The 19413-nt window shown below is 38.2% G+C and overlaps 1 protein-coding gene across 4 annotated transcripts in view; it reads right to left on the reverse strand.

Moving 5' to 3' along the window:
* syt1a (synaptotagmin Ia) overlaps positions 1-19413 on the reverse strand; it is a 184565-nt gene that overhangs the window by 21915 nt on the left and 143237 nt on the right. For all 4 annotated transcript variants that reach the window (XM_052577374.1, XM_052577375.1, XM_052577372.1 and 1 more), the window contains one exon: positions 11796-11984. In XM_052577374.1, the coding sequence (XP_052433334.1) occupies positions 11796-11958 (163 nt within the window). In that variant the 5' untranslated portion in view covers positions 11959-11984. The remainder of the gene's footprint in view (positions 1-11795; positions 11985-19413) is intronic.

The raw sequence follows: 19413 nt of genomic DNA on the forward strand, positions 1-19413 counted from the left end.
CACAACAGGCGAGAAGTGAAAATGACGAAAAGTTTCAGTCTGTTGTTTGAATCTCTTTGATCAATTGGCTGGAGACCTTCATGTCTGCTGGTCACACAGGGTTAACAATATTCGCTCACAGAGAGATGGCTCTAGTGAGAGTAATCAGCCAATTTAGTTAAAAATAGGAGCTGCTGGCATTCACAACTTGCCATTTGATCATTCTTGGAAGACATTTTGAACTTGACATTGTTAAAGCAATCCAGCTCAGTGGTGGATTTATTTGATTGTCAAGGATAGCATGGAACCAAATGAACAGAACGAAAATACTCCAAAAAGTATGTTGCTTAATAAGGTTTGAACTTAACATTCAAGAATTTATGCACACTGACCAAATTGCTTAGCCTCTAAAATCTTGTTTTAAAAATATTGTGAGCAATTTACATCTGTGCAGCATAGTGATGGACTGTTTTAGAATAACAGAAACTAGTATTTCGTCTTCTGGTCATGACTTTATAAATACAGCTCCGAACTCCAGCGAGAGCTGTCAGGGGTGGACAATCAGGCTCCTCAGCTTTTCGACAAGATTAACAGCCTCCTGCCAAGAGAAAGAGCGATGCCTCTATACAGCAGGACTAAAACTGCATGCGTCAACAACAGAGCACAAGCACCAGATTTGGGAATGTCAGTTTTCGAGATGTGGAAGAAGCTTCCTCCTCGAACCAACATTTACTGGGAATAATTGGTAGACAGATGTGGTGGAAGAATTCTGCATTCAGAGACTCGTACAGTAATTACGGCTTTTGCTCACAACACAACAAACACCTGGCAACTGATTGACAACTTTCAGGGAAGCGGATTTCTCCAGAAAAGAAGCAGATTTTTCCACTCCAGATCTGAATGTGCTTGATTTGCTCTGGGACAATGCAGAGTCAAGGACTGTATAAATAATGTCAGGCTCCAGTGCACGAAACACATCTTGTATTCTGCTTTTGGGAAACTAGCAAGCACTCAAACTTATAGTACATCTCAAGAAAACTGCCAAGGTCATATTCCACCTGAAAATTGGAAGAAATAAAAGGGCATTTTTTTGGTAGAATTTGAATTAGATTAAATCTTGATTATCCATTCTTATGGAAATTTGGGAGTTAAATGTACTTAAAGGGTTAGTTCCACCAAAAATTAAAAGTAGCCTGTGCTTTAAGGGTTAGCGGGTTTCAATGGGGGTAAGCGGGTGTTTGTTGTCAACAGTTTAGAAGACGTGAAATAAAGTGCGCGCATCTGTGATAAAACGTCACTCACACAGCTCTGGGGGGTGAATACAGGCATTCTGTAGCGAATCCATGCAGTTTTGTAAGATAAATATCCATATTTCAAATATAATAAACACTTTTTTTCTCACTGCAGGCGGATGACATACTGTAGGACATATGTGTCGTGCGTACGCCTCTGAGAAATGCAGGAGCAAAGGATATCAAAGTTTTCTTACTTTAGCAAAGGAAAACCAGTCTCCTCTTGGGCTTATATTGAAAAATTCCAACATTTTTCCTTACAAATCCTTGTCCTGTGCTTCTAATTCATGACTGGCGTTTTGTTTTGTTTTGTCTCCACATCCACTCCACTAATCACGCAATGGCAACGAAAATTTGTATTTTGAGTAAAATTTGATCTGGTCACCCTTTTCGGTAAGTTTTACCCAATTTATATTTGAAAATAAATTCCCTCCAGAATAGGGGGCATTTGGAACACGTCTAATATCCTGACAGCCTTTCCCCCTAAATGTCCTCAGTTTGAAGCATCTGCTTTTTCTCTTATCGTGGTGTGAGGACTTTATATTTGAATTGGCAGTAGAGAACTATTTAAATAAATGCTAGCATCTTTGTCTCCCAAAAGGGTTAGACTTGCTATCACAGGACACATTTCCCACAGCAAGGTCTGAAGAGAAAGTGATGGGGGAAGATAAAGAGTGAGAAAGAAAGAGAGAAAGAAAAATCAATCGGCTGTTGACAAAATCGATAAGCACTCTCCTCTGAAGAAAAACAGTGAGTGATAGTCTAAAGTAACTTTGGGATCATCAGCCCACGGCCTCAAATTGGCTGAGGTAATGGAGATGACAATCCTCCACTTTTTCCTTAGATTTTTTTTCTTCTTAGCACAACACCCTTCATTTGACTGCATCACTATATCCATTTAAAAAAAACAATAATAGATCAATATAATAATCAAATGGACAGACATACAGTATGTTTCCAGATGGTTCATTCAAAATAAAGAGCAATTAACAGGGACCTGTAGTATGTGTCTCTCAAATGCATTAAGACAAGAATAACATTTCTCATTTTTAAATCCTTTTTACATCATATTATCAGCAAAACTGGTTCATGAATAGTGTCTCATGTTGACATTAAAATCTAATTGGTTGATATCTTGAAAAGCTGAGTTTTGCTTATTTAGCATAACATTTCAGCATGTTAAGAGACATGAAAATAAAAATAAGGATAAATAAACAACCCACATCCCCACCCCCACCACACCCCAACTTGGCCTCAAAAAGCTTTTTTCCAAAGCCCTGTCATTTCAACTCTTTTCAAACAGAGAAGAATCTGTCAGCCATCTTAAAGGCAACTCTTATTTGTCAGTTGCCCCGCATCTTCTTTGAAAGCTTGCGGCTTAGACCATAATTGCACCTGAAGCTTGTCTAGCATTAGACCCCTCATTCATTCCTGTTCAAACTTGCTCTTTGGCCCACACTTTTTTCTCCACCACTGGCCTTAATATCAACCTGCTGAGGGAATAAAGAGCCCCTTTCATCTTCTAAAGCAAACCCTGCCACATGGGACTCAAACCGCACAAAGCACTGAGCCGTCCTGGGCTTAGACCAGCCAGTGCTCCATTAGTTTTCTTGGAGTGCTATCATTGTCAGACGTGTCTTGACAGCTGTGTCATGCAAGCTTATACTGCTAGGTTTCATTCAGTGTTGTACTTTAAAATGTGCAGTTGAATGCCATGTGAAATCTGTCAGTACACAAGTCAGAGATTTTGCCAAGATGAGGGAGTATAATTTTGTATCACCATGGTGACATCGCGATGTATACAAAAAAAAAAAAATAATAATTTCAATTTAATAAAAAGCAAAAGAATGTGCAAGTAATGCAGCATTCCATTTAAAGTTGAGTGTTAAAAGTTTGACTTTGTTCCGACTTGGGGTTGAATAGAATGCAGTATATTTAATGTCTGATTAATCAATTATTTATGTAGAGCTTTATACAACTCAGATTGTCAAAGCAGCTTTACAGTATCAAACAAGGAAATTGGAAAGTGAGTTCATAATGCAAACGTGTACAACAGTAAACACTCAAATGTATTAGTAGCTAATTAGTAACTGAAGCTATATCTAACATGTAACTAGAACTTTTGAATATTTAGAAAAACATACTGTAAAAACACGATTAAAAACCTCTTTGGTCCAAGGGATACAGGATTCTGTGAGCTCATATTAAAGGTCTGTAAAGGTCATTGATGAGAACCATTTAGTGCTTCAGCAGACACTGATTAATTCTGACACTTTTATAATGAAAGCTTATGAAAAAATTATGTTTAATACAACAAGCACAGCTTGAGTCTGAGTAAATTGACTGCTATGAGTACGTTAGCTGTATTTTTAATCACACAGTCTGCGGTAGCAATAAAAAGGAAATGCTTCTCATATCTTGCTTAGTTGTTTAGAAAGAAAATTGCATTGGCTGAGCACTAATAGATGCAAATAAGTCTAATGTTGCGCCGTCCAACGCAATAAACCAGAGTGCTTATCTTCTCAATCGAGGAAATGTCTTACTCTGAAAGACACTTTTGTGTTTCTTAATTAAAAGAACCCGAGACCCATAAAGCAATAGAAACATTTTCTAATTAACTCAATTGTGTAAGTGTCCTTTGGGATTGCGGATCAAGCATGTGCTCTTCAACTTTAAGCAGCTATCTCTCGTTCCGCTCTGCACATGCACACACAAACCCTCAACAGGGAGCACAAAATGAGGTTTTGTAGCTGGACTGTGTGACTGCACAGAGAGGAACATTATTCAAATCCAGAACACAATTCAAAGCCAAACACAGCTTAGAACAGGAGGTGGATGCCAAAGAAAATCTTCCATCTCACTTCTGCTTTCAAGGAAGCGAGAGAACTTCTGGCTTGACCTCATCCAATCGAGTGTGTGAATAAGATCTTGAGCGCTCGCCACCTTTTCCGTGACAAAAGAATACAGCATCAGACTTATCAGACTGGGCTCATACAAAAATCTTACCAAGCTGCTTTGGGAAGCCATGCCAGGGAATCGAGACAATAATGACTCTGAGATTGGCATCTTAGATTTACAAAAGAATGTCCTATTTCCGTTTGCAGTGCAGGAGTGAAAGAGTTTTGGTTCCGCATTTATAACTATGACTCATGAAAACATTGTAAAAATGAATGTACTTCATTGCATGTGCATGATTGTACTTTATTCTGCATTTGACAGAATTCTCACAATGAGTTTACTCAACTTAGTTTACTTAAACACAATTATTTCTAATTTATGATCTTATTCAAGTACCTAGGTGCTGGTTGAACTACCTAATATGCAACGGGATTTTAAATATGGAAATACATTTTCACAAACACCCAAATAACAATAATAATAATAATAATAAAATATACTTATGTAAAAGGAACACAGTGAATCTCATGAAACGTTAAAATGAAGAAAAAATTAAAATGGACAAAAAAATGGAAGTCTATTTAATTAATTCTATTTTTTGCACAGTGCCATTATTTTCATGAAAATTAAGTTCATTTCTCTCCCAATTCACATTTCTCATTATTATGCAAAATTGTTAATTATATTATCACACAATTCTCAATATTGCAAAATTATTTAAATGAAGTATTTATACACCATGTTTTAGCCGTGCCTTTTAATTTAATCAGATTAAAAAAATAAATAGTAGCGACATACTGTATATGAAAGAAAATCTTTTCAAATAAAATAAAATAAACAACAAAACAAATTAAAGGTGTGAAAAAAACTTATTTTTCTTTATGTAAAATCTAATTTCTACAAATATTTTTAATTATTATTATTTTATGTTTTTCATTTCTGACTGTAATGTGAAATTTAGGGTAACTTAAACATGTTTTCACGAGTCATGAAATTATTCTTCAAGCTATACAAATATATGAATCAATAAATAGTCAATTTTATCAGCAGTAATGGCACCATGCTGGGATTCTCTTCTGCAGCCTGGGGCTCATTACCCTGCTGTTTGTCTGATCAGAATGTAATGTTAGTGTCTCTGACCAGAGGGGGAAAATGATCCATCGGTGTAATACACCACACACTGGCAACCCAAACTAATGTGTTTTGACAGCACGCTGTTGGTCAATTAACCCTGGTACTAGAGCATGTTATACAGCGTGAGAGAAAGACAATCCTGTCGCTCTTTCAAAGATACTCTCTGCGTTAAGAGAAATTACTTGGATGTGATTTTTCATGCCATGTGGTTATGTAGAAGTCCAGCAGATGGGCGGTAATTTCAATATCCATTTAGTAAAGATTCAGGAGTGAAGAAACAATCTGAAATAGAGCCTGGCTCATGAATATTAATTGTGATCTAGATTAATTGTGATGTTCATCTAGTATTCAAAACTGATATTCTAAAAAGGAGGTGAGCGGCCACTAACCATATGAGGACTACAGATTTTATCCCCCTTTTTTTATTTGCAAAACTAAGTGTAAATAGTGGTGGAGACAAACCTAAAAAAAAATATTAAAAGCAGTCCAAAATGTTTGAAAACCTCAATATCATATTAAATAGAAACTTTATCAGGTTTTCATTCCATTGCCGAACAACCAAGCAATATCGTATCATTCAGTGTCCTTCCCAAAGATGCCACGAGACTCATATAAGAGAATATTTGAATGGAAAAAGAAAGAGAAGTGTGATAATAGTTCACGTGATATTGCAAGCAGATTCATATCCTCCCTCTCATATCCTCTGTCAACAGGTTCCAGATCAGATCATATCTTTTTGTTATTAGTGATTATGCTGTTATTTGGTCTGTGATATACGAAGCGCTCGGACGGTGAGTGACACCAATGATGAGACTCTGACTGAAAACTGATAATATCATTGATTATGGCGCTGAAAATATCAGGGATGGCAGCTACGAGGGACAACAAACAAACCAAAGCCCTCATTCTCCATCTCATTTGTCTGTTCTCAGCTGTTGACTGCTAATTTGACGTCGGTCACTCCATTTTTCAAGATAATGTGTTTAGAGAGACACAGAGAACAACTAACTGAGAGAAACAAACTTCACTATATGTTGCAGTAGAATAATAACAATCTACTTTTTATTTTTTAGTAATGTAATGCTATGTTGCTGGTTTTCGTCACATGGTATTGTACATCAAGTTGTAAACTACTGCTCAAAATTCAATGGCAGGTAAGATTCTTTAAATGTCTTCTGTGCTCACCAAAGCTTTAATTATTTGATCAAATATACTGTAAATATACTACAGTATATTTACAGTTCCTGTAAAAATCACAGGAACAAATATACTGTATATATATATATATATATATATATATATATATATATATATATATATATATATATATATATATATATATATATATATCACTATATTATATATTATTATATTTGTTCCTGTGATTTTAATGTCACATGATCCTTTAGATTTGATGCTCAAGAAACATTTCTTGTTATTATTAATGCTGAATACAGATCTGTAACCCCCCCCCCCCAAGATCCTTTGACAAATAGAAAGTTCAAAAGAACAGCATTTATATGAAATATAAATCTTTTGTAATATTGTAATCGTTTTTCCTGTAGCTTTATATAATATCATTTTGAAGCAGCGTTTACACTGCAGGGAAAATGTCTCTTTTCTCATGTTTGTTTACTACTGTAATGCAGTTCTAACTTGTTTTAAATGAGATTATCTCTTTCTTCAAATGGCTTTATAATGCGAAGCTGGCAGACGGAGAGGACTGGGTTTTTATTTTTGTTTGTTTACATACAGTAATTCAGTTTCAAGGGAGCAGGGCTGACAGGCCTGGCAACCTTCAGACGTCCTCTGGGGCAGCAGGGAAAGGGGACGAGAGGGAGATAGGACTAGGTCAAAGGTCATCAGAATGGGAGGGCTAGCTGCTCCATCTGTCAGGCTGCTGGCTGATGGTGTGTTTGGCACTCTGCTCCAGTTCGCCTCCTGTTGCTGACTATGACTGAGGCTTTCTACACACTGACAAACAACACAATCCTGCTAAACAACTGATACACACCTGACTCACAACTTGTCATGTCTTGGCATTCCTGTAGCTAGTAGAACATGACAACAGAGCATCCATGGTCATGAGTTCCCAGCAAATACACATAAATACTGACAAAATGAGTGAATTTTTAGCAACTGGAAAAGGAATAAATACAATGTAAATGAGAGAGATTTAGCTCATGACAGACTGTACGCTCAATTTCATAATGCACTACTATGAACTAAGGAAAATGTTTCTTTTTTTCCAGTAAGAAACATATCTTTAAAAATTTAACCTTTAATTTAACTAAAGGTTTTCAGACAATATTTACTGTATTTTATGCCATTTAGAGTTTACATGCTAAATTTATTACTATAATGAGGACAAAATAAAGAGAAATGTTGATTTAAAAAATATTACTATGTAATTTAGTAGAGTAAAAATATTTTGGGTCGGGTGACCTCCAGACCAGACTTGGGGATCCTTTGCTGATCATTTCAGGATTTCTACTTTCTTATCTTATCTAGTTATTTTTAAAAGGTTTTATGTTTATTAAAATTAACTTTTGCCCAATATTTGTGGATGTTATACACGATCCAGTTGCAGCTTAGCAAAGTGCTAATGTCAGACTTTTTTTGCGATCCCCTCGTGAGCTGCGGTCTAAAAAAGCATTTGAATTCAGACACTAATAAGATTTCATTTACAATATAGCTGCCTATGCAGATGGTAGACAGCTAGGCAGCTCAGGGTTTGAAACAGAGCCAATCAGTGTATAACAATGTGACAAATCATTAGAAAGTTGTAATAAGTTTTTCATGGCTGCGATCCAATTAAAATGCAAATACGTGTAGATTTCTTGCAATAATGGCAATTGATAAAATTCGATTTGAAGTTAATGTTCAAAGCACATTGCCAGTTAAGTTCGCATTTTAACGAATGAAATGAACATGGATTGTGGTGCTTGATAGAACATCAGAAATTTGCTGAGATAAAGGGGCATTGTGTTGGGGATAAGGGTTCCCAGTGTTACAGAGGCTGGACAGAGTGTGTGCATTGTTCATAGTAATTGTGGCAGAGCTGAATAATGTCTTGAATAACTGTCTCGGCTAGGTTAATTATCATCAAAAACAGATGCCTTGAGCTTGAGCTGCAGAGCGTTTTGGGAGAATAACCAGATCTGTTGTGTAACAGTCATTTTCTTTGGATGCTCCGAGTCAATCGAGCTATGTAACCGCAGCGGTGCAGAGACATTTCTGAGCCAAGATGGTTAGGTTCAAACTGTTGAACCCATCAGCCAGCCTCGAGGCTTGAGGGGAACGCTCTCAAAAAAGACCGTGACAAAGCAAGTGTGGCGTACTGAGAGCTACCTGTCGGAGTGATTCTGCACGCAGGACCGTTTGTGACGGGTGCTGCAGAACGGATGTAATGTTGTGTGACCGCAAGGGTTGAGGGAACGTTAGTAATCACAGGTTATGGATAAACCCTTTTGAATATATATGACCATCTGAGACTTTGTGCAAATTGGAATGAAAACAAATTGCCTGTTCATTTACATTTACCTTGGTCTGAAGTACCAGGCAGTAATTGGGTGTTTCTTTGTTTCTTTGGGCATTAGTTTTTTTCTACTTTTAAATTGCCTTTTTATTGCCTGACCCTTGTGCCAGACAAAAACTTTCATTCCTAAATTATGAAAATGTATTATAAAAGTATGAATTATTACAATTATATTTCCCATTTCCACCACAACCAACTATTTTCTTCTTTTAAGATTGTTTACCTAAAAGAAAACAGTGTCAGTGTACAACAGGACATATGAGAAATGTAAGAACACAGGAAAATAACAGAACGAACAAAGAATTTTTATGTGTCCGTTTCTTGGTGTAATTTGTTTAACTTTGTGTGGATATATATATATATATATATATATATATATATATATGCTAGCTATGAAATTATCCTTAAAGTCAGCCATTTTATTACCAAATAAAACTCTATATAATGTCATTTCCATCACAACGTGCTATGAAACACAACATATCATTAGAAATGACAGCGGTGTACATGGTCATTTCAGGAATTCATTTACATTCATTTCAGGGAATAAAGTGACAAAAATTATTTCTACCATGCATGCAAGTCCAGCGAAGTAAACAAATTAAAATAGTGAGTGAAAAGTATGTTTTAAGAAAGTATTTTTAAAGAGCCTAAAGTGCCAGAGAAGCACATGGAAATAGATGTCAAACAGTATTCATCTTCATGTTTTGCCTACGTAGTGCTATGACAAAAAGGCAGAAGAGTTAATGTAAAGTACTTTTTTATCCTCACTAAGCAGCATCTGTCTGTGTTTCTCTGTTTTTTTCTGTGCTAGATGGCAGACTTTGACAGGTCCATTCATCTTACTTTTACAGGCGGCACTTTGCACTTTTTTTAACACACTGGAATATACTGGCACAGAACAGCTCAAGTATTCTGCATCTGTCCTCGCCTATTCATCACTAATGCAGGTCCGTCAGGGTTCCTGGACACCCCGGTCAATACAGCACCCATCTCCCAAGACATTCATCAGCCCAGGCACCAGTTGGCAAGGAGACATTTGCGTGATGGAGGGAGGCGGCTAAAACAGTAATTTAAGCCACTTTAATGGAGTGTCTTTTTCTGGCTGGATCTCAGTAGGGGTATATCTGTCTGAGTCAAATGCAGCAACCCTTTATTTTACAGTTGTCTGCAGGAAGGCAAAGTGATAATTAATGTGGTGAATGTGTCTCCAAGTGTGAAAGCAAGAGTGGAAGTGAAAGTGTAGGTGTGTGAGAGTGTGAGTTCCATGTGTGAAATTGAGTATGAGAGATAGAGAGATGGGTAAAATGACCAGGCACCTATAGTAAGGTACCGTAGGTGTAGAAGAGGACTCAGATCTTTCTCAGGTCTTGCCAATGGTGTCATGACAGGCACAGTATCCTTTATGTAGCTCTAAATGTAATTCTGCCATCAGCAGTTAACTTTAACACAATACTGTAGTGGGCTGGTTGTCAGTTGTGGAAACAAAACAAAACAAAACATGCTTATAAAAGTGTTGAGAAATTAGCTAAGCAACATTTGAGGTTAAGATTTTTGAGCCCTTCTTATTCATTACAGCTTAGAAAAAATGTCTCGAAAAAAGAAAAAAGAAAAAAGAAAAAAGAAAAAAGAAAAAATGTATCCATTCTGGGGCTCAATCAATGCCATTCAGGGTTTCATTTTCAGTGTCAAATGAGACTGTATTTTGGTTCTAATGCTGCATTAGAAGGTAGCTGGATATTAACAGAATAGGTTTATTAGTTTGCCAAATTTTATGGAGTTTCTTTTTGATTTGTAGCTACTTTACTTCTTATATTAGAAACATCGCCAAGCTACGAAACCTGTTTTTGATGCAGAAAAGCTAGTTCATGCATTTACGACCTCTAGACTGGACTATTGTAATGCACTTCTAGGTGGTTCTCCTGCTTCTTCAATAAATAAGCTACAGGTAGTCCAAAATGCAGCAGATAGTCCTTACCAGGTCAAGAAAATATGATCATATATAACTAGGATTTACACAAGCTCCAGTCTGGATCCAGAACACCTAAGAAGAAATGATGCTGACCCTCAGAGGACCCCAGATGATGCTAACCCTAAAACATACAGAATTACCAAATATTGCTACAAGCTTGATTGCATCATATAATAATTGCTGTTAATAGTGTTCATCGTCTGGTTGACTACGTCTTGTATTCATTTGTCTGAAAATGTATACCATATGCACATAAACTGACAGCCACACTAATAAGCAACTTACTAAAGTTCTGTAAAGGTTCTTTGCATTGATTTGTATTGTAAAAAGTGCTTTACAAAAAAACTTGAATTGAATGGAACTTGCATCTAAACAATAATATTTTTTGTAATTATTAAAAAAAAAATTTTTTTTGTTTGTTTTGGTTCTCTTTTAGTTTCACAGAGACCATTTGTTACCAACATAAGTTACCATTTGTTGTGCACTGGTTTATTATTGTGCTTCCTTCCCTGGGACAAAAAAGCACCTAGTTGAGGAAACACCCACACACAAAAAGATGCAGATGTTTCAGTGTTTAATTGAAAATATGAATGAGTGAATTGGTTGGTGGTTAGATGCCTGAATTCAGCCCCATGATTCACAGTGAGTGTTGCTGTGTGTTGTGGACTGAGGCACAGAGCACTTAGTCAAACGAAGGCATGCAAATGACAAAACTCATTTACTTGCTTATTTACAATTAGAATGACAAGGAACATGTTTGGTGGCTGCCTGTTTCTCATGCTCATTATTTTTCACCACTGGGTGAACAATGGAAAGTAAAAAAAAAAAAAAAAAAAGGGAAACAAAAGAATAAAAAATGGATCTGTCAGACCTTGCCATTCACTACCCATTCTGAGTTTCATTTCCAGTGCAAATTGGAAAGAGTAAATATAATCATGGGAAGACCTTTGAGTGTTGTGTTAGAAAAAAAAAAGTCACTCACGTGGGATTTTGTGCAGTTCATTCATGAACTTGTCTTTGACTTTGGAGAACATCTCATCTTTGGTCTCACGGGGACCGGGTCCTGCTGCCTCTGTGCTGTTGCCCGATACCTCAGGCGCCGCACTAGGTGCAGGGTTTCCCACCAAAGCCTCCCTTCGACTCATCGCTGGATGTGGCAGCCAGGCAGAAGCTAACCCAGGAAAGACAAAATAGGGTTACCCATATTATCTGGAATATTAATAAGGAAAAATCAGGTGCATATTCACAATTCTTTCAATATCTTGTTTTAAAAATATATTTTTAAATGCATACCACAAGGATTTGTAGGTGCCTACAAATATGGCATGACAAATTAATGTTAGACAGCTACAGGACAATAGTGGGAGTTTTGATTCATTCAACTGATTTGAATCTTTTGATTCTGTTAATCAAAGGTTTTTCAGACCCGTCCCAGTGAAAGGTTTTTGTAGGTTACAGCAATGAACATATAGGTGGCACCAATGAGTGTCATAAGCGAGTCACTGAATCATTCACTCAACTGTCACCCAACTAATTTCGAATTCCACTCTTGAAGCTGACAGCCAAACCTTGATGAACAGGAGTCGCTCACATTTGGAACTGAATGAACATGATAGCTCTCATGTTTAGTCATTATTGATTAGAAGATTCTTGTTCACAATTGATTTTTCAGTAATGAACATAATTCTCTTATAAAGTGAGTCTAGTTCAGACAGAAAACACAGATTTTCCTAGTGAAAGGGTGTATTTGTTAACATCGCTTGTTTAAGCAATGAAATATTCTTTCACAGGCCGCACAGGAAACTGCACAAGTCAAAGCAGTCACACACTTTACAAGGGAAAACCAATGCATGAAAGTGACCTGAAGTCTTTCACTAAAAGATAATTTCAAAAACACTGGGCTGTTCACAACACCACTAATGGGGATATAGATAGAAGCAGATAACAGGGTCAGGAAGTGAGAGATGGAGTGAGAATAAGAAAGATGAAAACTCCAGTGTGTGAGCATCTAATTTAGTGTGCGAGGAAGGTGAAGAATGAGGTGTGATTTCAACGGGAAGCCTCAACTGCAGCATGCACTGAAAGAACACGCTATGAGGTGAGTTCACCTGTTTAAACATCCTCCCATCCGTCCTTTCTAATCTCTCGCTTGCGTTTACTCAGTCCTCTGTTCATTTACCCACTCGCATGCCTACAGACTCTCTCTGCCTCACCAGTTCATGTGCAGTCAGTGTTAAATCTCTCTCGCCAGTATCGGCATGACCCCAGGAGGTCCTGAAGGCCCATGGTAGGTCGTAGAATATGTGCTGATGAACAGTGAGCAGACTGTGAGCCTTTTTCTCTTCTAGCCACAGGACATGTAAGATCTGCCCATTCCCACACAGTTGGTGTCGCTGCCATACCTGCTCTGTAATTACTGCCATTGTCAATCACACAGATGGAATAATAATAGATGGAATGAATGTGGCAGGTATGAAACCTCAAAGTTTAGAGGAGTCAGAATGAACTTGCAGTAAGTTTAATTAGACTTTCTATCGGGTGGAACAGCTCTCCTCACTTCTCTGCAGGTGACTGTCCGGAAACACTATGAATCCATTGGAGCTGTTGTCTTGAACAACAGCTGCTGTTATCGCTGTGCTCATGTCACCATGCAGCAGGACGTAGTGGGTTTCTTTTAGTTTGAAAGAACGTTTAAGGGCATACTAGAGCTGAAATTTCAGAAAATGCTTTAAAAACATTTCAGAAAATGGGATGCTTGTTGTTTGGTCTGACGTTTTGTATGAGCTATCAGTATCAAAACATGGCCAGTCCCTGATTAGTCTTCAGTCTAACTACCAACTACAAAAATCCTAAAGAAACTGATTTTGATTTTGAACTGAGATGGGTTACCAAAGCTAGTCCAGCATAAATCAGTCATAATACAGTTGTATACTTTTTCAGGACTCTTTGATGAATAGAAAGTTTAAAAGACCAGAATTTAGCTGAAATAGAACGCTTTTGTAACATTATAAATGTCTTCAATGCCACTTTGATTTGCATGCACGAACCGTCTCAAACTCCATCTTTGCATATGCTGTGAAAATGCTCATCTGGGAACACTGTGCACCATTCCATCAGATTTATAAGGTGCTTGGACAATGAAGATGGTGCGCAAATGGCACCCATGGCGCTATGCTCAGCAATTCTTCTGCTGTTTTTGTTGGATTGTTCTGTGTTTAATCATTCTTCTTCTGCTAGTTTTCCCAGAGATGAACTCCTTAACATTAAGCAACACATCCCAGACTATATTTTTTCCAGTCTTTGATTATTCAGATGTCTTGTCGGACAATCTAGTCTGAGGAGCAGAAGTGCTGAAACCTGGTTGAATGAAGCTATTGCGGACAACCCAATTCATCTGCTGGGCTGTTCAAAGTGGATTCTTGGAGACCTTTCCATGATCTGCCAAGATACAGACAGAATGTTGCATGTTCCACTAGAGATATTAACATATTGGATCACTGTTACACCACAATAAAGGATGCATATCATCCTGTCCCACAGGCAGCTTTGGGGCTCTCTGATCACTGCCTAGTTCATCTCGTACCAACCTACAGACAAAAACTGAAATGAACTAAACCTGTATTAAGGAATGTTAAAAGATGGACTAATGAAGCAGAGCGGGATTTACAAGCCTGCTTCCACTGCACTGATGGGAATGTTTTTGAAGCTTCAGCCACCGATCTGGATGAGCTCACAGATACTGTAACTTAACATATCAGCTTCTGTGAGGATATGTGCATTCCTACCAGGGCATTCCTATCGTTTACTGAGAAACTCAAACAGCTTAGACATGCCAAAGAGGGTGCTTACAGAAGTGGGGATAAAATCTTGTATAGAATCAGACTAACACATGAGATCAGAGTGGTTAAAGACAGATACTCTGAAAAGCTGAAAAAAACTGTTTTCAGCCAATGTCTTGGCATCAGTATGGACTGGTCTGAGGAACATCACCAAGTACAAGACACCATCCCCGCAGTCTGTGGAGAATCAACAACAGCCTGACAATCTTAATGTGTTTTACTGCCAGATTGGAAAACCCTCACACCCCGCCCCTGCTCTCATCTGCACTTCACACATACACCTACCCAACCTGTACCCCCCCTCAGGCACTTCAGAAACAGTTCTACTCGGCCATCACAGAGTTCGTCCTGTATCATCCATAACTGCAGCTGAACCAAACCAGACATCAAGAGACTACAACGAACAGTCAGGACTGCTGAGAGGATTACTGCTTCCCCCTGCCCAACCTCTAAGACCTTTACACCTCCAGAGAGAGCAAAAGGGCTGAGAAACCCTTTGGTCCTCACAAACCCAGCCCACTCTCTCTTTTGGCACTACAAAACACTGACCACCAGAACAGCCAGGCACAAGAAAAAATTTCCAACAGGTTATATTCAGTCTGAACAATTACAACTTTCATAACTGTAACGGAGGCCAGCGAGTAGTGCTGTGCAGGTAAAACCTCACTCCCCGATCTCAAGAGACGCACTAGCAACAGACGTTAGTGGCTGTAGCCATTTAGCCTCCTTGTTAGTGCGTCCGCCTCCCATGCCGGAAGACCCGGGTTCGAGCCCCGCTCGGAGCAAGTGCGAGGAGCGTCAGAGAGGACCCGGGTGAGAGGGGTTACATTGGCGCCGTGGGACATGATCAGCTCAACAGCGTCAGGTGAGCAAGAGAGAGAGAGCGCGTGTTTGAGCTTCGGAGGAGTCTAACGAGAACGCTGATAATCAAGGAATTCAGGTGATCTTATTTAATTTTATTTGCTCATTAGAGTGAAGTGGCCATTTGTTGTTTCACGGCCTCAACGATCTCTAGCAACGTCCAGGCCTGCAACGTTGAGGGGTTGGGACTTGTGAGGTGTGTGTATGTGCGTGCGCGCACACGTGTCTATGTGAGTGGCCACTCAAACGTTAAAACCGGTACTGTTTCAACTATTGTTTGTGAAACGAGTATTTATTGATATTATTTGTTTATTTGAGATATTAAGGAAGTGTTGATCTGTCATAATTGGTCATTTGAAGTGATTGTATATTTTTCTTTAAAGGGGAAAAAAGACACAAGACAAGTGTATGGTTTAATTTGAAGTTTATTGAACATTTGATATTTAAACATTTATTTAAACATTTATTTATTTTGTTTTACTGTGTATAAATAAACCTAAAGGTTAATTTTGTTATACTTACCCATTTGTGTTGATTGAAGTCATTATACAGTGACATTTCCTAGCTGACATAGGGGAGGATAGCATTAGTGCATAGTCGAGAGACACTTTAAGAACCCGGTGCGCTGCTCTGGTTATAATCAGAGCATAGGGGCGCTACATAACTATACATTGTCCATTATAACTGACACATTTATACATAGAATCTAAAAAAAAAAAAAAATGTATCTTTCCAAACTACATAAACTGTACATTTATAAACTGGTATGCTAAAAATACATGGACAAGCAACTAGCATTTCTCAAAGTTTCACATTGCAAATTTGTCCATGAAGCGTATAAGAGTAAAAAGTTTGTATCAGGTTGGTTGGGTGGCTCCCAGGTTTCTGGATTACAGAGCTTGACAGAAGCTTCTGCTGACAGTCGAAAGGCACTGTTTTTTTTTTTGGAGTGCCGTGTCACTCTTTAGATATGATGTGGGCGGCAGTTGAGCTGGCAGCCAAGCTGAACTTTGGGAAGCTGGAGGAGGATAGGGAAAAAAGAGGGTGGTGGGGTGGGGGGGGGGGGGGGGGGTACGTACGTCGCACATATGAATAGCACTGCCGCACACCTGCGAAGCTGAACTGCTTCACATGGTGATTCAGAGAAGTCCATTATAGACCTACACAAAGAGCCATAATTACTCACAAACGGGTAGAGGCTGTGCAAGAATGTCCATTAGGCCATTACTATTTCTATCACACAGACAAAAGCAAGTTGCACATTTAAGAGCTAAAACAGCAGGATACGAGAGACTGTAGGAGGCAACTTTGTGTAAATCAAATGAAAGTGCCCAGTGAACAGACCTCACAAGGATAACAACTCTCTCCATCCAAACAGCAAAACAGACATTTTAAAGCAAAACTTACAATTGGGAAAATGTTGCATAGACACTAATCATCCAGATTTTAAAAATACATAAAATGTTAATGATGTCTCTGCAGGCCTCTATTAGATTTCAGAGCTCTACTAGCGGGAACAGTTCTTGAATTTGAAGATTATTTTGTAGTGTTCTTTTGAGATGAATGATTTATTGAAAATATACTCTATTTTATGATTTGCATGTTCAGAGCAACTCCAAAATAAGTTTTAACACAAAACTTGCCTTGCCTTGCCTTGCCTAACATTAATGACAGACGGCCAGCTATATTATAGGCTGCCATTACTAGACCTATTTATTGGATCCAATAATAAAAGCCTACACATGCGTTTTATTTCACAACGGTTTACATTAACTTAAGACAAAACCTCAATTTGGTACTCGCAACAAGACCTTTTCTTTTGCAGCAATTTCCCTTATTTTAAAGTTGAAAGCTGGAATGAGTAATGTGATACATGCGCAATCTGGCAACGGTTTAAGAAACTGATTAAACATAATTATATTATATACAGAAAATTGTGAAAAAGATTCCAAATAGGTGCCATTTTGGGGCAGGTTTATCTGAAATAGTTGGTGGTACCAGTGGGGAAAAGCTCAAATAAATGTACGGCCTGACATGCTGTATAGTAACACAGAATAAATAAGTGAAAATATGTATAGATTTCGTAATGACAACTTTTTTTCTTTCCAAAAGTAACAAGTACTATTTATTTCACAAACCCAACCAGCAGAAAAGTTATCTTTCTTCATATCTAAATAACTGCTATTAAGTGCCTCAAACAAAACTGATTATCTAAAGAATTTACGCAACCAACCTGCCAGACCTTGACAAACCCACCCCAAAGTCTGGCAGGTTAGATGCCTTAATTTGTGAATAAGTACAGACTAAACCACTTCATTGCAAGTAAACTATACAAACTACACTGACTGAATAATGTGCTCCCAGGGTGCACCATACTCTCTTTACCCAGCCCAGAGTAGGCTGTGGAACTGAGTAGGTGAAAAATCCTTACCCAATTACCACTCTGCCAGATGGCTCAGCATGGCTTTCATTGCTCTCGCTCCGGTGCTCTGAGCATCAAACCGCTCCTCTCCCTCCTTTCCATGCTTCCTGCTTCATCCCCATATTTTCCCAACTGGGTTGTGCTCCTCCACTGAAACTTCCACTGCTGCCACAACAAAACTACAGCTCTACACCCTTTCCATTCCAAGCAGTAATACACACTGAGCATTGCTTTCATGTACGCTGGATTGTCATTTGGTGCTTGAGTTGCTTCTACTTTGTTTGGACTCTTGGTTTCTCACTTATAAGTGAATTTTCTGAACTGTGGTTCTCAAAACTGCGTCAGAGTGATACCTCAGCTCATAACCACCCAGTCGATAAATTTTTGTCATGTTATCAAGTGAGGGAGGGTAGGTGAGGATGCTGGGGCCCACGGCATTTCACTTTTCTTTCATCATGCAGAAATTAAACTAGCGGTGCAAGCACACGCCTTGAATCACAATGAATGTCTTTCGCTTTGGATTTTCATCTTGGCCATCTATATGTCCTAGTTTAAATTTGGTGCTTAATCAAGCATGTAATCATCAATTATTTCCACTTAACTGGAGTTGACTTCTATTTGTCACCAGCGATTCAGCCCTGCAACATGTTTATTGCATATTAAAAAACAAATGCATGCATAATGCAATCAAGGAATGGTAGTGTGGATTTGCAACCGAGAGAAGACACTTAATATTCTCTGATTCCCTGAATCTCAATGACCGATCAACATGTGCGTCTTCACAGGTTCGATTATGTGTTTCAGTCATTTCTGTGAAATACTTGCAGATGCACCGGTCTCTCAGCACTAGGTGTGAAATAGTGTGGAGGGCAGTGATTTTGATGCAGTTGCCATGAAAATGTCTACAATTATATTTAGGTGCTTTTGCATGTGTATGTAAGACTGTGTACTGTAACATCAAAATGTATTCATCTAATTGATTACATATTGTTCTGCTGTCATGCAAAACCAATTAAAGTTTAAGAGCCATTTAAAATGTATGAAAAATAGAAAAGCATATCTCCCACACTTATAAATATAATAAAATCTGCTACCTAATATGCATAGCCTTGTCTCTTTCCAATGTTGTGTTTTCATGAATAACGTGCCCTTGTAGATAGTTTACTGTACAAAGTGAGTCAACTACAAAGGAAAGGTTCAAACCAAATCATTATTTGAGTGAGCAGTGGGGTGCATATCTCAACTGTAATGACTCTGGAAAAAGGCTAATGGTGTGGAATCATTTTGTTGAACAACAGGTCAGAAGCAGAGGAAGTAGAAAAGAACAAAGAAACGGGACACATTTGGTTGAATCTTAAAACACACAGACACAAAAAATGTCTGGATGAATGCTGTAGTTTGGATCAATAGTACAAATCAATGAGATGAGAAAGAGAAAGAATGAGGAGGAGAGATGAAAAACACTGGTAACACAGAGT

This window comes from Carassius gibelio, chromosome A4 (genome assembly GCF_023724105.1).
Source record: "Carassius gibelio isolate Cgi1373 ecotype wild population from Czech Republic chromosome A4, carGib1.2-hapl.c, whole genome shotgun sequence".
In the NCBI taxonomy this organism is placed as follows: Eukaryota; Metazoa; Chordata; class Actinopteri; order Cypriniformes; family Cyprinidae; genus Carassius; species Carassius gibelio.